We start from the raw sequence: 22,616 nt of genomic DNA, 5'->3' as shown, positions 1-22,616 counted from the left end.
CCCAGGCATTTCTGGGCAAAGCAGCATCCACTGGGAGAGGTACATTTCTGGAGAAGGATGTACCAGTGAACCCTGAGCAGCCAACACCCCCAGAAGCTAAGGATGCATATGCCTAGCTGGTAAAGGGATCTAGGCAGACCACCACTACCATCTTCTCACCCTTCACGTGCTTAAAATCCAAACTACTCACTGTGGCCTGACCTTCTCTCCAAATTCACCTTGCACCAGGCTCACTCCTGCTCACTGATCTCCAACACTGCCTGGTTCAATATTCCTTCAACACTCCACATGAGTGCCCAATCCAGAGAAGTTAGTGATCGCTTTCCCTCAGATCTCCACTGGCTAGCTCTTCCTTACTGTTCAAAACTCAAATGTAATTATAACAATTATCTCCTCCTCAGAGAGACTCTCTTGATCATCCTATCTGAGAGTGGTCACCATGTTGATCCCTCCCTCACTGGCCACTCTCCATCCTAGTACTCTCTTTTATAGTTAATATCTGTTTGTTTACTGTTGATTTCCTCCAACACACTAGACTCTGTGCCAGCAGCCTCACCCCTGAATCCTTAACCTACAGCAGACTCAACCAAGCAAGAGATTCTCAAAATTATTTACTGAAGTCACCAAATAAATGAATGCAATATACCTGAGTTTTCTTCCAGCTTTTACTTTCTCTGAAATACAATAAAATTTCATGTTCTTGATGAGATGCATTCTAAAAACTATTGAGGAAACTCTCAGGGTTCTCTTAAGGATCAAAATGAGATAAAGAGAAAAGTAGCCTATGAGGGGCTACTGGGTATTAGTTATTATTTGTCCCATTCTTTTTTTTAAGATTTTATTTATTTATTCATGAGAGACACAGAGAGGCAGAAACATAGGCAGAGGGAGAAGCAGGCTCCACGCAGGGAGCCCGGTGTGGGACTCAATTCCGGATCCTGGGATCATGGCCTGAGCCAAAGGCAGACGCTCAACCACTGAGCAACCCAGGCATCTCTATTTGTCTCATTCTTGAACCTCTCTAACTACTGACACATAGCCTGTGGAAATTCAGATCATTACTGACAGCTTTATTTTATTGAGAAAAAAAAAGAAGTCTCATTTAAATACAAAATGCCACTGTTTGATTAACAAAGTTAGTAATATTTTGGTCACCAAAACTGAATCCTAAAGAAATTATCATTTTTTGTACTTATTATCCCATAATAAACCCATCTAATGTATCATCATTTGACAGCTTTGCTTGTTTCCCTCCTAATGGGTATTAGCTCTTTCTGAACAGGCAGACTTAGAAACTTGAAGGAAGAGATAATCACGTGACATCTATTATCACCTAAATCTGTGGGCATTAGAAAGTAAGATCCAGTCCCTGCCATCAGGAGCTTACATTCTAAAGGGCTACAGAGACCTGAATCCAGCTCTTTATTCAACTAAGAAAGGAAAGATTAGCTCAGGCAAAAATGATGTGAGAAGCCTTTGAGGAAGAAGAGGAGGTAGCTTCAGTCAGACAGTAAAAGATGGGTCAGAGCTCAAAAGAACAGGGGAATGAAGATGTTCCAGACAAGGAAATGAGGGGAAAGCACAAAGGTGTGATAATGTTTGGAGAACTGCAGATGGCTGGGGCGGGGGTGGGGGAACATATGGGAAGAGAGGAGGCTGAGGAGGAAGGGACAAAATGGGGGTTGGGAATTGGGACCAGGAGCCTGGGGTTGTAGGAAATGTGACTTGCTGGGGATGTGGGGTCAGATGTGTTCAGTTGCGAAGATGCGCTGCAATGTATGGCCTTCATTCCATAATGGAAATGGAATCCATGACATTGTATTTATAGTTTGTCTCTATAACCTTACTTATTTATGACACAAACAGCATAACAATAGGACAAATCTTAAAAAGGAATAGTCTATAATCCTATGTCCATATGTCTGTTTTTTACATTTGTTTACTTTTGTCCGATTATTCTCATATGGAGATGTGTATTTACATACTTAACAGCTATAGGGTAAATAATTCTGTTATGTGATTCACTTAGCATTAAAAGTAAACATTTTTCCATTTTTTCTATAATTATTATTTTTATGTCAGGACAAGATTCGTCTATCATTTATATCTTGTCTCTTGATGAACAAATACTTTTCTCATAAATTGATATTTTACTATTATCCCCACTCATATCACTTTCTTTCCTTCTTTTTTGTTATTTCCTAAAATTGAGTTTCTGAGAATGATGCTTCTGGGTCAAAGAATACAAATATTTGTGAAACACACTATAAAATTATTTTTCCCAAGGGCTACACTACTTTTCAATATTAACAGGTTTACACAAGTAAATTGGTTTCATCAGTACTTTGCAAGCATTAGATATTATTAGGATTTTTTTCCTCTAATTTAGTAGATGTAAAATATTGTCTTATGCATATTTTAAAATGCATTCCTCTGGTCACTAGGCAGATAAGCATTTTCTTTGTGAAATCTCCCTACCCACAGCCATTCACTATACACCACCACCAATATCCTTTAGTATGTACATATTGGAGCCTGACCAGTTCCATGATGATATAAATGGCTCTTGTGCAATACGGAACTTTTTACATATTTGGGGCCAAGTCAGTGCTATGCCATGACTGTAGGCAGGCATGCTTCCTGAGACAGTTCTAATAGTAGGGTTTGATAATATATACGAGAATGGGAACTGGCTAAGATGCTACTGAAGGAATCCAGTGGAAGGTGATGAAGGTCTAAAGAAGGGTAGTGGATGGATCTGGAGGGTATTATGCTGAGTGAAATAAGTCAATTGGAGAAGGACAAACACTATATGGTCTCATTCATTTGGGGAATATAAATAATAGTGAAAGGGAATAGAAGGGAAGGGAGAACAAATGGGTAGGAAATATCAGAAAGGGAGACAGAACATGAAGACTCCTAACTCTGGGAAACGAACTAGGGGTGGTGGAAGGGGAGGAGGGCGGGGGGTGGGGGTGACTGGGTGGCAGGCACTGAGGTGGGCACTTGACAGGATGAGCACTGTATTCTGTATGTTGGCAAATTGAACACCAATAAAAAATAAATTTATTATTCAAAAAAAATAAAGAAGGGTGGTAGCTGTGTTCATAAAAAGGGGGAAGAAATCCGTACAACTGGTTTTTTGAAGGTAGAAATAGGATGTTGTAGTCCAGGACACAAATCCAACCTAGAAGATTCTGTGAGAGTCTAGCCTACCAACCACAGGACAAACTGTGGAATCCCTAAATTGCCCTAAGGGAGAGTTCATTTTGGTGACAGAGGATACAGGAGGCCATTGTGGAGCCTGGAGGACTTTGTGGTAGGATGGGGCCATGCCCAGGCCCACGTGGATGAGGGAAGGACCAGGCAGGGGACAAGGAGAAAAGGATCAGGACTCAAGAGAGATGCTCAGAAAGAATACACATAGAACAATTCTCTCTCATGAGTGCCAGCCCTGTCCCCCTCTTCATGCGTATACCACACCTCAAAGCCTCAGTCATGGGTCTCTATATTACTGATGAAGGAACTGAGGCCCAGGGAGGGAGAGCAAGTCTCCAAAAGTTAGGCAACTTATAAGAAGTAGAAGAGGAACTCCAACTTACATCCCTGGTCTCAAAGCCTCTGTTCTTAACTACCACTCTGTGCTGGGACCAGAGGGGTTAAGACCAGTACCTCCTGCCTAGCAGGTTTCCAGAAGAATTCCAAAAGAGAACAGGTGTGGGGGACAAGTGAAACCACAGAGCTGAGTGGTCCTGCTCAATCCACAAGCCCTGTGCACAAAGGCAGAACAATGCCAGAAAGTGGAGGAGGGGGTTGGCTACAGAAACTAATGCAGCCAGGGTGCCTGGTTGGCTCAGTTGGTTAAGTATCTGCCTTTGACTCCGGTCATGATCCCAGAGTCTGGGATCAACTCCCACATTCGGCTTCCTGCTCAGCAGGGAGCCTGCTTCTCCCTTGGCCACTGCCTGCTGCTCCCCCTGCTTATGCTTTCTGTCAAGTAAATAAATAAAATCTTTTAAAAAAAGAAGAAACAAACTAACTAATGCAGCCAAGATCCTCAAAGATACTCAACCTCTCACCAGATCCTCAATGACCCCCTTCTCATCCAGTTTCCCCAGTTTATTTTCAGTGGATGCAAAACAGTACTTGATTTTCTAATAAGGACCACCTTCATTAAATGAGAAAAATGGAGATGTTAAAATGTTCACTAACTTGGAAGCTGCTTTCAGTAACATCAGGCTGACCTTTAGTGACATTAAAGCCCACAGCAAGGATTTAGAACAACAAACTTCCAATAACCAAATCTAGTAGCACCAGTTATAGACCCTTAGCTGATAATAGATCACTTCTCCGAGAAAACGGTGTACTATGAGGGTGGGGGACACACAAGTATATATGTTCTCTTATAATTGTAAATGGCTATTCTATTTATAAACATTGCACATATATGCACAACCATATAACATATTGTTAAAAACTTCTTCCCAAAATAAAGGACTCCCTCCCAGAAAATCAAAAATGCATGTTTTGGCTGAAAACCAGATCTTTCTTTTTTTTTCTTTTTTTTTTTAATAATAAATTTATTTTTTATTGGTGTTCAATTTGCCAACATACAGAATAACACCCAGTGCTCATCCCATCAAGTGCCCACCTCAGTGCCCGCCACCCAGTCACCCCCACCCCCCGCCCTCCTCCCCTTCCACCACCCCTAGTTCATTTCCCAGAGTTAGGAGTCTTCATGTTCTGTCTCCCTTTCTGATTATTTCCTACCCGTTTGTTCTCCCTTCCCTTCTATTCCCTTTCACTATTATTTATATTCCCCAAATGAATGAGACCATATAGTGTTTGTCCTTCTCCGACTGACTTATTTCACTCAGCATAATACCCTCCAGTTCCACCCACATCGAAGCAAATGGTGGGTATTTGTCGTTTCTAATGGCTGAGTAATATTCCATTGTATACATAAACCACATCTTCTTTATCCATTCATCTTTCGATGGACACTGAGGCTCCTTCCACAGTTTTGAAAACCAGATCTTTCAACATGATGTGAATCATGCTGAATCTTTTTCTGTATGGAGTAGTGGTTAGAGTCATGAGCTCTGGAGTGAGACAGCCTGGACTGGCTTGAGGCAAATCACTTAACCTTGCTTTTCCTTCATCTTTAAAGTAGGGGCAATAATACTTGTCTTACGAAGTCCCAGAACATAGTAAGTACTGGATAAATGTGGGCTACTAGCACATTACAAATGCTACCTCTCAGGAATTATTCTGATCCGTAGCAGGTACTGGTTAGGGGACTGGCTGTGTATTACCTGGGTGGCAAGTGGCAAGCAAAGCACAGCCCACTCCAAGGTAATATGCTCTATTTTTAGAAAAATAATTCTCTATTTCTAACCTTAATCTACTCTGTTGGAAATGTAAGTTTATTACACTATTAAAACTTTACATATATATGTATAAATGTATACAATGAATTTATATACATATACTAAATATATGTATATATAAAATACTAAATATACTAAACATGTAATTAGTGAAAAAACAGGTATAACCAGTATGAATTTGCTTTATGCCTCTTGGTGTAAGAAGTCTCATCTATGGAGTGAGAGTATCTGGGTCGCTGATGTCTTGGTTGTGTGACTTTAGAAAAGTTACTTAGCCTCTCTGTGCCTCAACTGTTTAAGAAAAAACGTAACTGTGTCTATGTCTTGGGATTATTATGAGAATTAAATTAATACATGAAAATAACTTAGAATCTGGTGCATCATAAATGTCCAATAAATGTTGGCTCCTAACATTACTTTCTCTAAACCATGTGAAATCTGACCCAGTATCACCTATCCAGGTAGCCAAGAAATCCTGTCTCAATCACTCTGGGCATTCTCCGCTGTCATACCACAGCCCTGAAAACTCATCTGTGTACCTTTGGGTCTCCTTGTAGACACTTGCTGCCCCTAGCATTCACTGATCACCATCTGCCCAAGCTAGAGCTCCATCTAATTCATTCAACAGTTTGGTTTTGAACCGTATTGGTTTGGTTTTGTTTAAGTACCTTCTCTGTCCCAAATAGGGAATTGGGTGTTGGGAATACAATAAAACAAAACAGACAAGGATCCCTTCCCTTCATGGAGCTTCCAATGAAGCAGGATCTGTGGGCCAGACTAATGCTAGGGTCCTCCTCTTCCACAAAGAAGCCCCTTGGCATTGGTCAATTACCCCAGTACTCTGAAATGACCCCTATCTGGGGATCCTTCTACCTCTGGGGCAGAGTTCAAATGCAATTTGTCTACATCTCACAGAAAACTCATAAAGCCCACTTCCTTCTTCTAGTCTCAGGAAGCATCTCTCCAATAACAGGTACCCTCCTCCAGCCCCTCTCCTTCACTAGGCCTTGATCCCCTAAAAATACCAGCATATGGCCTCTGGAACCATCACTGAAACCTCAAGAAACTATGTAATTCCTCCTGAGCCAGGACTACCTTGCTCAGAGAACCCTCCTGGCCACCTCCTCAGGAGGCAGATGGCAAAACACCACTCATTCTCCCCGAATGACACATCAGCTGAGAAAACATGATGGGTTCATCTTCCAGGGAGGATATTCAGATACCCAGCAATACAGAGGGGGTGAAGGCAGGGGCATCTAAAGCTCAGTGGATAGAAGATGGCAACTGGGCTACAGAGCTGTCTGAGGGTAGGAAGACGCAGAACGGACTTTTGGGTCTGATGAGCAAAGGATTTTAACATGATTTCGAGACAGCAATTGCGGCAGAGTTCAGGGGCCAGATTTCAGATAGACCAAAGGCTTAGGAAAGGTCAAGAACGCAGGTGAGAGCCGGTTGTGATTGACACTTCTTCCTCTGGGAGGGAGAGGAAGAGAGGATGAGCATCTCGGTAGAGAAGAGGTGAAAGCTGTGAGGTGAAAGCTCTTGCCCAACTGCCCTATGGAAAATGAGACAAGACAGAGCGCTGAGGGTGTAAAGTGAATACAGGCATTCAATTCATCTTCTGGTGCATGAAACTTAGTGGCTCAAAAACACAACAAGTCATTGTATCTGGTTAAAATTCTGTGAGTTAGGAAATCTGACATGGCCCAAGGGAGAAATTCTTATGGCCAGAGGGCATTAGCTGGAGTCAGTTGCTCAGCTGTATTCAATTGGTGGTTATGCTGAATTGGAAGATTCAGGAAGGCTTTGCTTACATGTCTGGCACATTGAATGGCCTTTCATATGGTCTCTCTCTCTCTCTCTCTCTCTCTCTCTCTCTCTCTCTTCTTTTTCTTCTTCTCTCCTCTCTCTCTTTCTCTCTTCCTCTCTCCTTCTCTTTCTCTCTCTCTCCACCTCTGCCTGGCTATGTTGCACTTCCTAACAGCACAGTGACTTCAGGGAGGTGGTCTATTACAAGGCAGTTGCCTTTAAAGAGGGAGCATCCCCAGGAGTGAGGGGAGATGCTAAAGATCTCTAAGGTCCAGTCTTGGAAAATTCTATGGCATCACTTCTGCCACATTCTATTGATCCAAACAGATTGCTAAGAACTAGCCCAACCTCAGTGGCATCAGAGACCCCACTTCTGTCACACTGCAGAGCACGTGAGATGGTAGACACTGCTACCACCCTCTTTAGAAGTGATATATATCCCAGGTGGAAAAAAGAAAATTCCTATTTGTGGGGGAACATAGAGTTAAGGAGATGAGCTGGAAGATTCATTCATTCACTCATTCAACAAATATTTATTGAGAGCCTACTATGTCCTAGACACTGTTCTGAATACTATAGATACAATGCAATATAAAAAATTCTTTGCCCTTATGGAGCTCGATTCTAGGGCTGTGACAGACAATAAATGTGTGACATAAATTCTGGTGGTTGTTAAGTAATAAAAAGCTAAATAAAGCAGTGTAAGTAAGAGACAGCAAGGGACTGACTGGTAGAAAGAGGGAAGACCTCTATTTTGGTCAGAGTGGTCAAATGAGGCCTTAGTATGTTTCAGTAAGAGTGAGGAGGATAGTGGAGCTTCACCACACTGAGAAAAAAGGAGAGTGTCAGGATGTGAGGTAGGTAAGAACTAGATTATCAAAAAAATCTCAGAGACATAGTAAGAAATGCCTTTTTCTCTACCCATGGTGGGAAGTCACTGGTCTGGCCTCTTGCCCAGATGAAGGTGGCTTATTTCTTAGTAGAAACTCATCCTCACTGGCCCTTTCTGGGTTCTTGGGGAGTTGAGGAAAAAGGAGATACAGAATCCACCACCATCTTCCTGCCCTCTGACTCATGCTTGGGTCATTAAGCTTCCCTTCTGGATTCTCAGAGCTTGGGGTAGTGTCTTTGCTATATGTTTGACATTATGGAAACTAGAAGCTATCCAAACTTGGTCTGGAAAAAATATAAAAAGAATTCTGCAAAGCTCCAGATGGCTTTGTAAATTAAATTAAACTCACAACTGGCCCAGAAACTTTCCCCATCATAATAACATTATTGATCATTAACATTTAAAGAAGTTGCAAACAGAATCCTGGATACTGCAATAAATTACCATCGTCTACTGGGCAGGTTCCATGAATCAGGTGTCTCTGGAGCCTTTTGAGACTGTCTGATGCTGTAATTTAAATGATGTTGTTCTGCTCTTTGCTAAGGGGGAAGAACTGGGGACCAGTGTGTGTGCACATACAATCTACATTATGGGTATCTGGCCCATATATCTAAAAATAAGACTGTCACGACTCCTCCTAGGTCCTTCAGGACCCTGTTTCTCTGAAACATGCTTAGTTTCCATCGTAAGGTGATGCCAGACTCCTTAGTGGCTCCCATCTCCCATTGCTCCACAAAGGACATCCATTCTGAGCTACATGTATTACTCCTGACACACCAGGCTCTGAGGCATCACTGATAATAACAAAAATCTATTAAGTGCTTCATCTGTGCCTTTTGCCATATCAGGTACTTTGAATGCACTCATTCAGTACACCTTCAATATTGTCATCTCCACTTTCCAATGAAATTGATCTGGCTGAGAGGCAGAGTCAATATTTAAAGCAAGATCTAACTGACCACAGAGTCCAGAATCTTTGTAGCTCCATCACTTCAGCGTGCTCTCTTGTTTGATGTCCTTCTAATAGACTACATAGCTCACCTCAAGAAACCCTCCTTCTCTAAGAACCCTTCCCTCACCATCCCTCCATGTCCCCTCTCCAGATGGGTGCTTCTTCTCTATTCTTTCATGGCATCCTTATCCAACCCCTGCTATAGAATTGATTGAGCTACAATGAATTTGCCCATTGGCCTGTCTCCCTGACCAAACTCTATGGGCCATGAAAACCAGAACATTATTTTTAACTTTTGCATTCCTGGTATCTGGCTCAGTAGGTATTTTCTGGATGGACAAACATATGATGAATGGATAGGATGGATGGACAGACAGATATAAACTGGTGTATACCAAATGTAACTTTAAACATGTCACAATAACTTATATGACTCAGTTTCTACTTCTGAAGAAAATGAATCTTCTGAGAGAAAAAAAATGTGAACTGCCCTGGGCTAATAAAAAACCAGCACTCAAATTAAGATCATGATTAACTCAACCCATTAAGAACACACGTATCTTAGGAGTTGACCCCTGAAAGACAAAGAGGACTACTACTGCTGCTTCAAACACTAAACAGAAATGTCAAAGGAACCCTTGCATTGGTTGCTTACGTTTGACATGTAAAAATGACAGCCAGCAGTCACCTGCATGACAAAAACATGCATTCACCAGAAATAAATACTGCATGTTTCCCAGCGTTTGGGGTGTAGTAAATTTCCACATTTCCCAGAGAAATTAAATTAAAGGAGCACCTGAGGATGTCCAGGTTGAAAGCCTGGGTGATAAAGCAGGCACTGATACCACTAAGAGGAAAAAAAAGCAACCTTTACTAAGTAGGTGGCTAAGATATGTGCCAGGCTCTCTGTCAAGTAACAATGTCCCTTAAAGTATCAGATGATTGAAATGGGAAGTGTTACATTGAGAATAATTCTAGAAAATTATGGTAGTTGTTGGGGAGGAGGTATTCATCATAGATACACCCTATCATTCCCACAGAGCCCAGAACTACATGAGAAGGAACTGAACACTGTCTATGCTAGGTTTAACTTTGTTGGTCAGGTTGGTACTAAGAAGAAGAGGAGCAGGAAATAAGATTAATGCAATGGAAAGAAGGAGAGACAAACTCCCAGAAATGAGGACAAGTGTGGCCAAAACCTGAGTGTAGGGGTGAGCAGGAGTTCTGAGTTCCTCAGTCCTCAGATAAATGAGGTAGTCCTCAGATTTTCCCCAACCTCCCCACAAGCCAAGATGAGCTAGGTGTTTGTAGGGAGCTAGGAGTACTGGCTCAGGATCTCACACCTCTGTCCATCCAGTTTTTGGGAAGCTAACTCATGTAGTCAAATGCAGGTAGAATGAATAAGATGAGTAATCTTCCACTTGGGACCATCAAAACAGAATTATGCAGGCCTGAACCCTGAGAAGGAGAAACTGTGGAACAATGGGAGGCATTAATTCACCTTGGCCATCAGTCCCAGCAACTCTACTGGGGGAGTGCCCTCCAAAAAAGATGGGCATGAGAAGATACAGGCATTTCTGGGGTAGACAGATAGAGATGCGGAGATAGGCATGATGGTGAGCAAGTGGCCACGTGTGCCGAGAGAGTGAACAGCCCACACACCAAAGAGGCATTCAAGGTCCTGAAGAATTCAGCACCCACTCCCACATGGGAGCCCACAAGGCCAGCAGCTGAACTGCAGGAGAAAATCCCTAAAAGCAGAGCAGAGAGCAGAGGGACAGACACACTCCACAGAGGCATGGACCATCCCAGAAGGCTTTAATGCAAACAGAACAACAGAATAGAGAGACTATCTGTCTGGTGGATAGATGGATGGATGCATGTCTACCCACAGGGCTGGTTTGTACTCATCAGCTGACAAGGCCTGTAACATTTGGGTCACTTACCTGCTATTATTTCAACATTCATGTCTCATAATATCAAGACCCTGATAACAGTCATATTCCATAAATGTTGAAAATTCAGAAGTTTAAATTTTTAAAAGTTTGTATTTTAAAAGAGTATGAGTACGTATTAAATGTAAAACTGTAGGGCATCTTGGTGGCTCAGGTGATGATCTTGGAGTCCTGGGATCAAACCTCGCATGGGGCTCCCCGCTCAGGGGGGAGTCTGCTTATCCCTCTCCTGTTCTCTCTCAAATAAATAAATAATTTTTTTAAAAATAAATAAATAAATATAAACTGTATATACAAATAAAAGCATCAAGTAAAAATAAAATATGGGCAAAATATATCTTACACATACATGAGCATTATAATATAAATTCAAAAGAGATGAAATTAACTTTAAAGTGTGATTTTTAAATAATTACATTAAGGGGGGTGGTACCTGGTGACTCAAGCGGTTAGGCATTCAACTCATGATTTCAGCTCAGGTCATGATCTGAGGGTTGTGAGATTGAGCCCTGCATTGGGCTCCGCAACTAGCATTGAGCCTGCTTAAGATTCTCTCCCTCTGTAGCCGCCGCCCCGCCCCGTCATGCACACATGCCCGATAGTAATAATAATTACGTAAAGGTAAAATATAAATTATGATTTTTAAAAATAAAGCATATGAAATACATCATTGCTGAGTAATATGCATGCACAGCTCTCTGCAACACAGACTTGAAAAACTTGGTATCATAAAGTCATAAGTCAACTCCAAATAGCTCCCTCTGATTTATTCATCTGTAACTGACCTAATATTTTAGTAGATAATTAGATAAAAAAGCTTTTTGAAAAATGTATGACCACCTCACCCTACCACCAACCACTAGGTCCATCAACCTAGTACTAGAATTTCTGTTTTGGTTAAAAGCTATATTTTCTATTTCAAGAAAGTATGTCCAGTCTCTGTCTTCCTTTATGTAATACAGATGCAGATTTCCTCTATCAGTACTTTAAAATATATGTTCTCCTTGTTTATAAAGTCTTTGAACTCGAGTAAGAATTATTCTTGCAAGAAAAACTTAAATAAAACTTCCTCTTCTTAAAAACTATGAAAAATGTAGACAAATATTCTGTAAGTGAGCATACCTTTAATTGATTTTTAAAAAATCAATGCTTGATATAATTCTTTGGACAGGGATTAACATATAAATGATTTATATTTCTGAATTTTATTATACCAGTAAAAAATCTTAAAAAACAGTAATTTTGGCACTTAAAAATTGAGCTATAAACCAAAAATTGAACTGCATTTTCTGAACCCTTGAAAACTCCGTTGAGTTAGGCATGATTATGGGTCATTTTATAGATGGAGAAACTGAGACCTGAGAAGTTAAGACACTCTGCCCTTCACTAGTCAGTGGTAGAGCCAAGACTGGCACCAGGTAGGCTGACCTGAAAGCATGTGCATGCTCTATGACCCCATGAATCTTTGCACCCAAGGGACAGAAAAGCCACCAGGAAAGGTCTGCAGAGTTACAGATTCCATATAGGAACATTATTCAGTCAGAACTCAGGCACAGAAAATTATCTGAAACTACAGTTCTTCCAGTAAGATGTCAGTGTCAGGTGGGATTTGGCAAGAGACCCAAGACACTAATTAGGTCCTCAGCAAAGCAGTTTTTTGCCTGGAGTCGTACTTTTCAAGGCTGTAAATCTGGACTTAGGTGGACTCCACATTAATCTGGCTCCTGGCAAAGTGGTACCCAGGCATTGAGCCACTGCTTGAATCTGCTGCTGCTGTTCCTGCCTGTATGCAGGAGAGAGCACCCAGGATTTTGTCTTCAGTGTGATGATGACTTATTCCTTTTAGAAAGATACAGTTGTCGAGGGAACTGGCTTCGAGTCCTTCCCCTTGTGTATTCCTGATTTTCATCTCCACTGGGACTTGGCAGGCCAACTGACAGAAGCACAGGATGATGAGAGCTCCAACAGCATTTTAAATCACGAGAACCCCTGGCCTCATGTGGGCTTGGAGAAATCACTGTGGTCCTTTGTGCTCTGGCATGTCTACCTGTTCAAAAAAATCTACCTTGTGGAAATACAGGAAAACAGCTCAAAACATGGTCTTTGAAGTCAGAATGGCCTGGCTTCAAGTCCAGTCCATATCATAATCACCTTTGTGATTATAGCCAAGTTACTTTATTTCTATGCCTCATATTTCCACATTTATAATAAGAACATTAACAGCAGGGAGTCATGTGGGGGATAAATAATACAGTGACTGTTAAGGACAAAGCCTGACACAGAATAGATGCTCAATAAACATCAGCAATTCTTTATTAAAATAATAATTATTATTTTGTGAATATTTCTCAGTTGATGTTAGCTTATAGTGGTAATGGCAGACATAGATATTAAAGAATCCTCAGCAGATCCCAAAGATAAGCCTCAAACCCTACTTTAGTCTCATGTTTCAATCCTCTCCTGCACAAAAAAACAAAACCCTTAGTTTTTATCACCTCTCCCTGTTTGCTTCTAGTAAAGATATAAAGACAGCTAAATGTTCATCAGACCCTGAGTAATATAGAATCTGTTATATTTAGAAATTATTCTGAAATGTTGAGTCAGAGAGAAAATCATAGAACAAATCTTAGCAGCTCCAGAAGGGCATGCAATTTATCACTCAACAGATGTTACTATTATGAGCACCTATTATGTGTAAAACATAAGGCTGCACACCCTTGGGGATACAAAGACAGTTGGTTCCTTCAAAGAGCTTAAAAACAGCACAAAAGATGTAAACACAATAGTACAGCTCTTCACTACTTGACCCTTAAGCCATGACTGCTAAGTGAGTGCCACAGAACAAGACCCAGAGGAGTCTAAGACATCTCAGGGGACTAAGCGACTTGGTAGGACTTGAAAGAGGAGAGAAAGTTGGGTCCCAAAGGCTGATTAGGAAGTGAATCATAGAGAAGCAAGATGAACACAGGCAGGTAGGCTACACAGACCATGTCTGGGAACAGTATGTAGAGCAACTTGGCTGGAAGGCCCAAGAGGATAATCTAAGAAGGTGTGCTAGACACTGCTTCCATTTTGCCTATGGTTTCAGGCTAGGGCATAACCCTAAGTGGGGAGGACAGAGTCATTGCCCAGGTATGGAGAGTGGCCTCTGTGAAAGAGCAGAAGCAGTCATCTGGAGCCAGCTAGAGGTTCACTGTGAGCCCACAGTGGGACTCTGGCTGTGTGAGTGAAGTCAGATTGGAAACCCAGTTACCTCGTCAGCACCCTCTGGGCTCAGTGCTGTGAGAGGAATCCTGGTGAGCACTGACATATATTTAGCATTCGCCTCCAGGACGGCTGGCTAAGGCCCTTTGCCATTGCACCTGCACTCAGGAAAAGGCTCACCCACAGCTCTGGGAGAAGTCCAGCACCATTTGTTTAGGTCTCTGCATTCCAGAGACTAAAGCACAGGCTGTTCATGAATAATTGTCTCCATCAGAAAATCATTCTGTGTCTGGTAAGAGACAAGCTGCTAAGTCACAGGTGCAGTGCTCAGAGTAACTCACCAATTTGTGGCATTTGTGTAATTCCAGTTGATCTATAAAATTGCAGGACTGTTTGAGGTGGGAAAGTGTTTGTGTTCTGCTGTCCCTAGAAAACAGGAACAGAGAGCAATGGAGCAAGCTATTCAACTGAACAGATAATATCAAATCTTCATAGGAGTGAAGAGCTGTCAGAAGTACACACCTCCTCCCACTGCACAGCAGACTTTCAGGATGGCTCAGTGAGTAGGGACCTGCCTGGCAGGACACTCAGTTGTACAAATAACTAAGACACGTGCCATGGCTGGCTAAGCTGGTGGGTACACAAGTGGAAGATGAGGCAGGGGAGCCTGGAATCGAATGAGAGACATCTGTACAGGCTTCCAAATAGATTCTCCCAGAAATGAGGGAGATGTCCAAAAGACATTCGAGTAGTCCGCAAAAGGAGACTTTTGCAGGTGATACTGCAAAAAGATAAGGAGAGGGAGGCAGCATGCTGAAGCAATGCATATGTAACAAAGAAGCAAAAATTCCCTTGGCCTGAGCTCCCATACTTGTCTCCCTCATACTTCCTGGGTACCCCCTCCAGATGATGGTAGGAATTTTTTCCTGATAAGATCTTTAAACTCCTAGCTTGACTGCCTTTGGTAATGAAGCAAGTTGTCGTTGTCATTGTTTTCCTGTCCCCTGGCACTTCCACAGTGAAAACAAATTCAACCAAGACATGAATTCAGGCATTTATCTGTTCATTATGCTTCCTGGAGAGCAAGAAAACTTTCAGCCATTCGCACCCACGTGCCTCTTCCAGATATGGTGGTGTAGCCAAAAGTGCTGGGAATCTGCCAGACATAGGGATAATAAATAAGGAAGGCCACTCTGGTACTGTAAATGGTTCCAGGTTTGCAGTCTGACCACAACTGCTAGTTATGTCATTTCCTCATTCAAATGGTACTGCTGGCATATCCACTCACTAACCACCACGCTGAAGGTCCACAGACACTATCCAGGAGTTTTCTCTCTGGTAGAGGATCATCCAGGCATAAAACTGATAAAAGGAGAGACTAAGAATTGGAGAAGAGGAAAGAAAGACAGATTCTCCCCTGAGTGGGCACCATTAGCTTTCAGGAGAGAGAGAGACAGAGAGAGAGAGAGCGCTGAACAACACCTGGACAGTGGTGATGAGAGGGAAAGCATGCTGGGGAGCAGAGACACTGGGAGCAGAGGCTCAGTGACAGTCAGGCTTGGGGCAGGCTCTGAGAAGAGTGCAGCCAGAGTTTGGCTAGAGCCTAAGGATGGGAGGCAAAAGAATAGCAGTCAAGTTGGAACAGCAGCTAAAAGTCAGACTCTCAACTCTGACTCTCCTTTCCTTTGCTCTTCTCTTCTCTGCTTCCTTTTTCTTCTTTTCATTCCCTTTCACTTGCTTCCTTTCTCCCCAGTTAAAATCTCCTCCATCTATGCCCTCATGGCTCCCCAACAGCATGAATAGAGTGGATACAGGACTAGCACAGAACTGCCACTGCTCTCGAGAAGTGAGTCAGAGAGCAACTGTCCCCGCACCCCCAGGAGGACACAGCCCACTGCCACAGAACTCGGGCTGGAAAACCACAGGCACATCTCTGTGGCACATCTGGAATCTGGAGGCTCAGAAATGCCCTTCCACTTGGCAGACAGAATGAGACAGGGGAACCACTTTCTGGCTGTGGGACTATGGGCATATGTCAGGTGACACAGCCTCAGCTCCCTCACCTGCAAGAGGGGGAGGATAGCACATCTTCATTTGTACGTGACAATGTACAGACATCCATTTTTTGGAGGGTTACTGTGAAGACGACAGCCAACAGAACTAAAATTCCTTCAGGTAGTAGGTCCTCAATAATGAATAGCAAAAACACTCAAGCTATGATTTCAAAACATTTTACTTTATCTAGTGCCCATGCTTAAGGCTCCTTGAAAGAGGTATAATTTATAGATTCCCCATCCAGAGCTCCAAGCCCCACACCTTTCTTTCCTCTCTCCCACCACTGTCCACGCAGAACTATTATGGCTTATTCTCTTGTGGTGGCCACTTGGGAGTGGCACAAATAGGTTCAATGAGCATAGCACCAATGTTGGTTCCATACCAGAATGTTCCACTGATTTAAAACTTCATGCAACAATGGCAATTTCTGCTTTTTTAGTGTAATTGAGCATACTAAATTCTTCAGGAATTTTTAACTCTAAAAACACCATGGCAACTCAGTCCTCTGCTGATGGCATAAACTCAGCAAGGTGAAAGACCAAGAAACCTATGTAGACATCACTGTGTGGGGTGGGAGGGGAGCAGAAGTGATAGTGAGAATGGCAGCAGCAGTAATACCATTGCCCACCATTAATATTAATGTTCGGAGCACCCAATACACATTTTCCTCAATCACAAAACTAGCAGCCGTGAAGTGGCTTGCCCAGGGTCACAGAGCTAGGAAATGGCAGATCTGGGATTTGAACTTGCACAGGCCAGCCTCAGAGACTGTGAGTGCAACCACTCTGTGAACTACTGGTACAGAGAAGAATAATTTGAAGGTCATCAATGGAGACAAAGCAACCAGCTGCACCAAGGATGTGGAGTTCTCAGTATCAGGTCTCTCAAGGGAGAAAGCACACCAAGTGCACCCACTGGTGGGACGATCATTCAGTGTTACCAGTTCACCCACTGGGAGGACCTACTCCAGAACTGGCAGGAGGTGTTACCCCAAGGTCCCATTCCACTTCACAGTCACAGGCCCGAGAGCTCCAGGTGGACAAGAACTGCAAGCTCTTTCTGTATTTCCAGTGCTGGGCACAGTGCCTGGTAAGAGGGAGTACTGAGGAAAATTCTATGAAGTGAATGAACGAACAAATGAATGACCCACCAACAAACTAAACTAGTAAGTGACTAATACTTCCATTTCTTTTCCTTCCTCCTCAACCTCCAAGACTTGAGAGCTTTCCCAAGACAGAATGGGAAGCAAAAACATTAGCGCCACTGAACCCAATTCCACGAGATGCTCCAAAAATGAAATGGCACCACAGAATTATTCTAATTCCGAATGATGGTCCACACTAAGAAAAGCCACTTGATGACCATAGTTTGAGACAGGGTCTGTCTCCCTTTGCCTATGCAGACAGATTCCAGGGAAAATACATTTCTATAAGCAAATCCTGGGGATGAGCTAAGTAGAAAACCTTGACCACAGTCATATCAGACACCGCTGGGCCCTTCAGTGGTTTATCTGTATAAAAGAAAGTCATTTTATCTATAAGCACTGGATTTTACAAATTTTGCTCCAGCTAAGTCATTCTTCAGCTGATCAAATCTTGCATTGCCACATCTCATCATTCTATAAATGAGACTCAGTGTGCGAGAGAAAAACTTGTACTTAAAGGCCTGGAAATCACAGTCTTGAAGCCACTGAGCTCAAATGAGTCCTCTTCTCCTCCCTGTGAAAAATGCAAAATGCAGGACTCAGGGGAGGGACACTGAGGAGGAGAAGTGCTTTTGGCAGGTTCAAGACCATGCACTGCTCCTCAACGGTGGAGTGCCCCACCAGCTGTAGGGGGTATCAGGGTGCAGAAGACCCTTGATAGGGACTCCTCCCACACAACAGAAGCCAGCCCGCTGTGAGCTAACGGCATGGATAAATCAAGCTGTGCCTTCAGTGGAGGGTGGAGCAGAAGGGACTGGATAGAGGGAGTGACCTAACCCATGTGGTTAGATTACATGGTTGAGACACCAACACTTTAAGAATCTGTCTACCCCAATAAGGTGGACACAAGAATAAAGACTGGAGGGTAAGGTAGAGCTGCAGAGAGAAGAGGGAGGAAGAGAGAAACAGAGGGAGAGAGACAGAGAAAAGGGGAAGGAAAGCAGCGTTATGGGCTTATTTCTGTTTATTACATACTAATATAGTGCTTCCGATTAGCCAGGTACTATTCTAAGCACTTTACAAATTCTAATCCTCATGATTAGTTTCATCTATAGAAGAGGAAAGCTCAGCACAGAGTCAGTGACATGAGAGCATATGGCCAGTAAGTGGCAGGGCCAGGACTTGAACCCAAGAAGCCACAAACCAGCCCATGCCCTTATTCACTGCACACCAGGAAAGTCTCAGGCCTTTTGATGAGAGTGTCTAGCCTGAGAGCTTTAGCATCTTGTGAGATAGCCTTAAAAACAGTAAGTTAAGAAATGTTTGTATCTCTTCAACAACTATGTATTCTTAAAACATCAGTTGTTTCCTTGTGAATGAATATAAAGTGGGCAAACAGTGAAGGGGATGGTTCTCCTTTGGGCTATAAAAGGAAAACAGCAGCCCACATATCAAATAAGAGTAGAGTAACAGCCAAGATTGAGCTAATATGTCCAAGAGTTCCCATATGGCAGCATTGTATTCTTACTATGTCACCAGGGGCTAGGAGAAACAAGATGCTTCGATATTAACAGAAAAGTAGCTCTGGGTATAGCTGTTGTTATATTAACCAGAAAGGCTGGTCAAATGAGCCATGATGATTAACTGGCGTGAGATGGTCTCAAAAACCAGCAGCCACATGATTCCTGGTCCCTCTGGACTCTCAGGTCCTGTTTTCCAGCCAGTCTCCTTGCCCACTGTAGGGGATGCTGGCTCAGAGCTCCCACTTACCTATGCAATTTTACTTCTCTCAGCTTCCCCCTCCTGCCCCGGTTCTCTGCACAGTCCATCATGTGGCTGGATTTCTTCTCTCTGCACATGTCCAATCATGGATATGGCTGGATGTCTTTTCTCTGAAAAGACTGCTCAGCTCCATTTAAGCCCACCTTAATGGATTCTCAGCTCCAGACCATCAGGAACTCCCTGCTATGAAAAGTGGAATGGGAAAACTGAGGTGTTCTTGTCAGTTCCTCTGAAGAACTTCCATAAAAGTGAACCACGCCCTCAGTCCAGAATTGTCTGGGGTGAGAATGGCCTGGGCAAAACCCTTGGGGTCACCCATCCTTTTGTGAGCTAAATGCCAAAGCAAGCAAACCCAAGACAATACTGATTTTCTGCGTTCCCATTCCATTCTAGCTGCAGACTTTTCCTCGTACCCATTCATTTCTCACCCTACTTCTGAAAATCCTTCCCCCATCGACCTCCCCACCCCCACCTCCCTGCAAGAATTCTTCCTGTCCTTGTTCCCTAGCTGAGTGTCCTTTTGGTTGGACTGTTGTGAACTGATGGCATGCCTCATGTTACTCTTCTCTTCCTGGGATCACAGATGATCTTTCTCTGTGCTTCAAAGGCACAGTGGAAAAATTCCTTTGCTACACACTGAATTTCAAAAGCCTACCACAAGTACAGAAAAGCATCCATAGAAAGGTAAACAATCTGGGCTTCAGTTATCAGCTGCTGTCAGCTTTCTGGGAGGAATATACTATAAAGTCTATCCACAAATAAATATTATAATTGGAGCAAGTTTGCTTTATTATAGGGGAAGAAATGCAGCTATAAAACTTAGCACGTGTCTCATCAGAAGAAGTCTCAAGACAGCCCCCTTGTTTTAGTTGTGATCACTGTTTTCTCTGAGGCAGGCAAGGAGGAGTGGGAATGGTCCCCACTGTGTTTGATCTCAGCATTTCTTCCCCTCCAGTTCTGCTGCTCAATCTTTTGTGCTGACTTAGCTGCAGGAGGCAGTAGAAAAAGCATGGATACAGAGAGATCAATGGAGGGGTCAGCACCAGAGTCCTTTCAGAGCAGCTGCAGTGCAGGGAGCCACAGGGTGAGCTAAGGTCTTCTGCTATTTCATAAGCTTATGTCCCACCTTCTAATCTGACTATGGGTTTCTCCAGAGCAGATCCATTTCAGCACCTAGAGAAGGCTGGCTGTTGAAAACAAAACAGGCACTGAGGGGGGAACTTGATGGGATGAGCACTGGGTGTTATGCTATATGTTGGCAAATTGAACTGTAATAAAAAAAAAATACCAAAAAAAAAAAAAAAAAAAAACGGACTGCCACCAATGCGCACCTACTATCCCTCTGTGGGATCTCACTCTCAGAAAGCTGACAATTACTAAAATACCTATGTAATTTTCTATTGCTTGCTCCACTTTGCTGTGAGCCAGACAGGGCATAGGAAAGCCTATCACCTGCTGGCCTAGGGATTCCTACCCTAGGATGAGGAGAATCCACAGCTCTTATCCTTATAGGGAAAGACCACAATGGTTTGGATCCAATAATGCTACCAAACAAGTTACATTTTCACCAACATTTGGATCATAGTATTATCGGGGGCTGCTGCATGGTCAAATAAACCTTAGGTAGTGTCTTCACACATCACTTGGCTGCTGCCTTGAGTTCCCAGAAACTGGAAACAAGAACATGCTGCCATTTGCATTGAGAATGTTTAAAAAGAGTTGTATTTATATTACTCTTATAATGAAAAGGAAATGTTTTTACATTTCCTCATAATCACTGCACATGTCTCCTTAATACCCAATGAGGCAAATAAGATGAAAATTGGCATATTATGCTCGAGAGTAATCAGATGAAAAGTCAGACCCTTTGAAGAATGCCCAGTGTGTCTGTTCCAGTCCATGGATGTGTAGCTATCCTGAGTAGGGCCAAAGTGCAGGGCAACCAAAAGCATTCAGCAGCTTCCTTTTGTCACAGGGGGGAAATAAACTAATATGCAAAATTTTCTTACTTATAAACTTCCTTCCCATAAATTTTACTTAAATATTGCCTATTAACCATTTCCACTGACCAGGACTCAAAATCAACAATCAAAACAAATAGCCAAATGGCAACAAATATTTGCAGAAAAAGGCTGTTTGTTTGCAGCAGTTCAATTCAACTTATTGGATGGAATAGAACGAGGAGACTCTCTATGTGAATAAAAGGATGTCTCCTGTACCATGTAGACCCCAAGAGAGGGTATATATTATCTGAGCCTCTTACTACACATCTTCATTCTTCTTTCTTTTGAACTGGTTCATTTTAACTCTGTAGAAGATGGTTGCCCACATCTCCCAAGATTACTTGTTAACTCCTGGTAAATAAAAAACTGCCTCTCTCCATCAGTCTCAAATACTCAGGTGAGAAAACCTGGTAGGCCAGTAAGTCAGGGTTCCACACCTAGTCTAATAAGTTATATCCAGAGTGGTGAGGTCACACAATACCAAACGGCATAAGAAGTCTGTCTTGTAACCTGGGCATTAGGGCAGGGCCATTCCAAGAGAGGGAGGTGGCTGTGGGAAGCTACTGCCTGAGGGACACCATGTGTCAGTGCTCTGGCAGGCCACAAAAAGTTCTATGCATCCAAGCAAACACCACTAAAACCCAGTGGGGAAATATTCAGTTTGAACATGTCCTCTAGAAACACTGTAAGCACTTTTCTTAGCCAGTAAAGGAAAAGAGGTGGGAGCACTTCTACAAACTTATTTAATCCTACAGAACAACAGGCTGTTTTGCAAATGAGATACTAAAGCTCACAGTAGTTAGGTAAACTGCCCTAGGTCACCTGGTCAGAAAACAGAGGAGCAAATTTCAAACCCAGGTGGGACTCCAAAACCCCATTTATTCTCCGTTCATTATTCATGCTGCCTCCCAAATGAATTCCACCCAAGATAAGTGCCCAGCACCAATGAAGCCAGTCCCGTGAGGTCTCTGGCCGCAGTGGCACTACAGCCAGCAGCCTCACGCTGGAAGGGCCTAGCAGGGAGCTGCCCATTGCTCTGTCCTAACACCCCAGGCACATCCCAAGTAGACCCTCTCAACCCCCAGCTACTCGTAGGTGGTATACTGTTTCAAGTGCTACCGATGCCATTTTCCTGTTTGCGTTTTGTTTTTGTTTTTGTTTTGTTTTTACAGTTCGTTGCTCATCCTAACTGTCAGCAGCAATTGCTTACCATGTGGTATGAAAATCTCTCAGGCTTACGTCAACAGTCTATCGCTGTGAAATTCCTGGCTGTGTTTGGAGTCTCCCTAGGCCTCCCTTTTCTCGCCATAGCCTATTGGATTGCTCCGTGCAGCAAGGTACAGACCTGCTTAAGGCGCATGTCGTTTGCAGTGATTTCTTCTCTCCTTCGCATGACCTAAAGGCCATTCACTCAAAACAACAGCTGAGCA

At 42.9% G+C, this 22,616-nt stretch overlaps 1 protein-coding gene across 1 annotated transcript in view; it reads left to right on the top strand.

Moving 5' to 3' along the window:
- The window catches only part of TRPC7 (transient receptor potential cation channel subfamily C member 7), a 144,184-nt gene that overhangs the window by 68,175 nt on the left and 53,393 nt on the right, over window positions 1-22,616 (top strand). Inside the window, exon 6 of the mRNA XM_072842630.1 lies at window positions 22,359-22,523. Within this exon, the coding sequence (XP_072698731.1) occupies window positions 22,359-22,523 (165 nt within the window). The remainder of the gene's footprint in view (window positions 1-22,358; window positions 22,524-22,616) is intronic.

The sequence above is a fragment of the Canis lupus genome, chromosome 10 (genome assembly GCF_048164855.1).
Source record: "Canis lupus baileyi chromosome 10, mCanLup2.hap1, whole genome shotgun sequence".
Classification (NCBI taxonomy): domain Eukaryota; kingdom Metazoa; phylum Chordata; class Mammalia; order Carnivora; family Canidae; genus Canis; species Canis lupus.
This window is presented reverse-complemented; position numbering and strand designations above follow the sequence as displayed.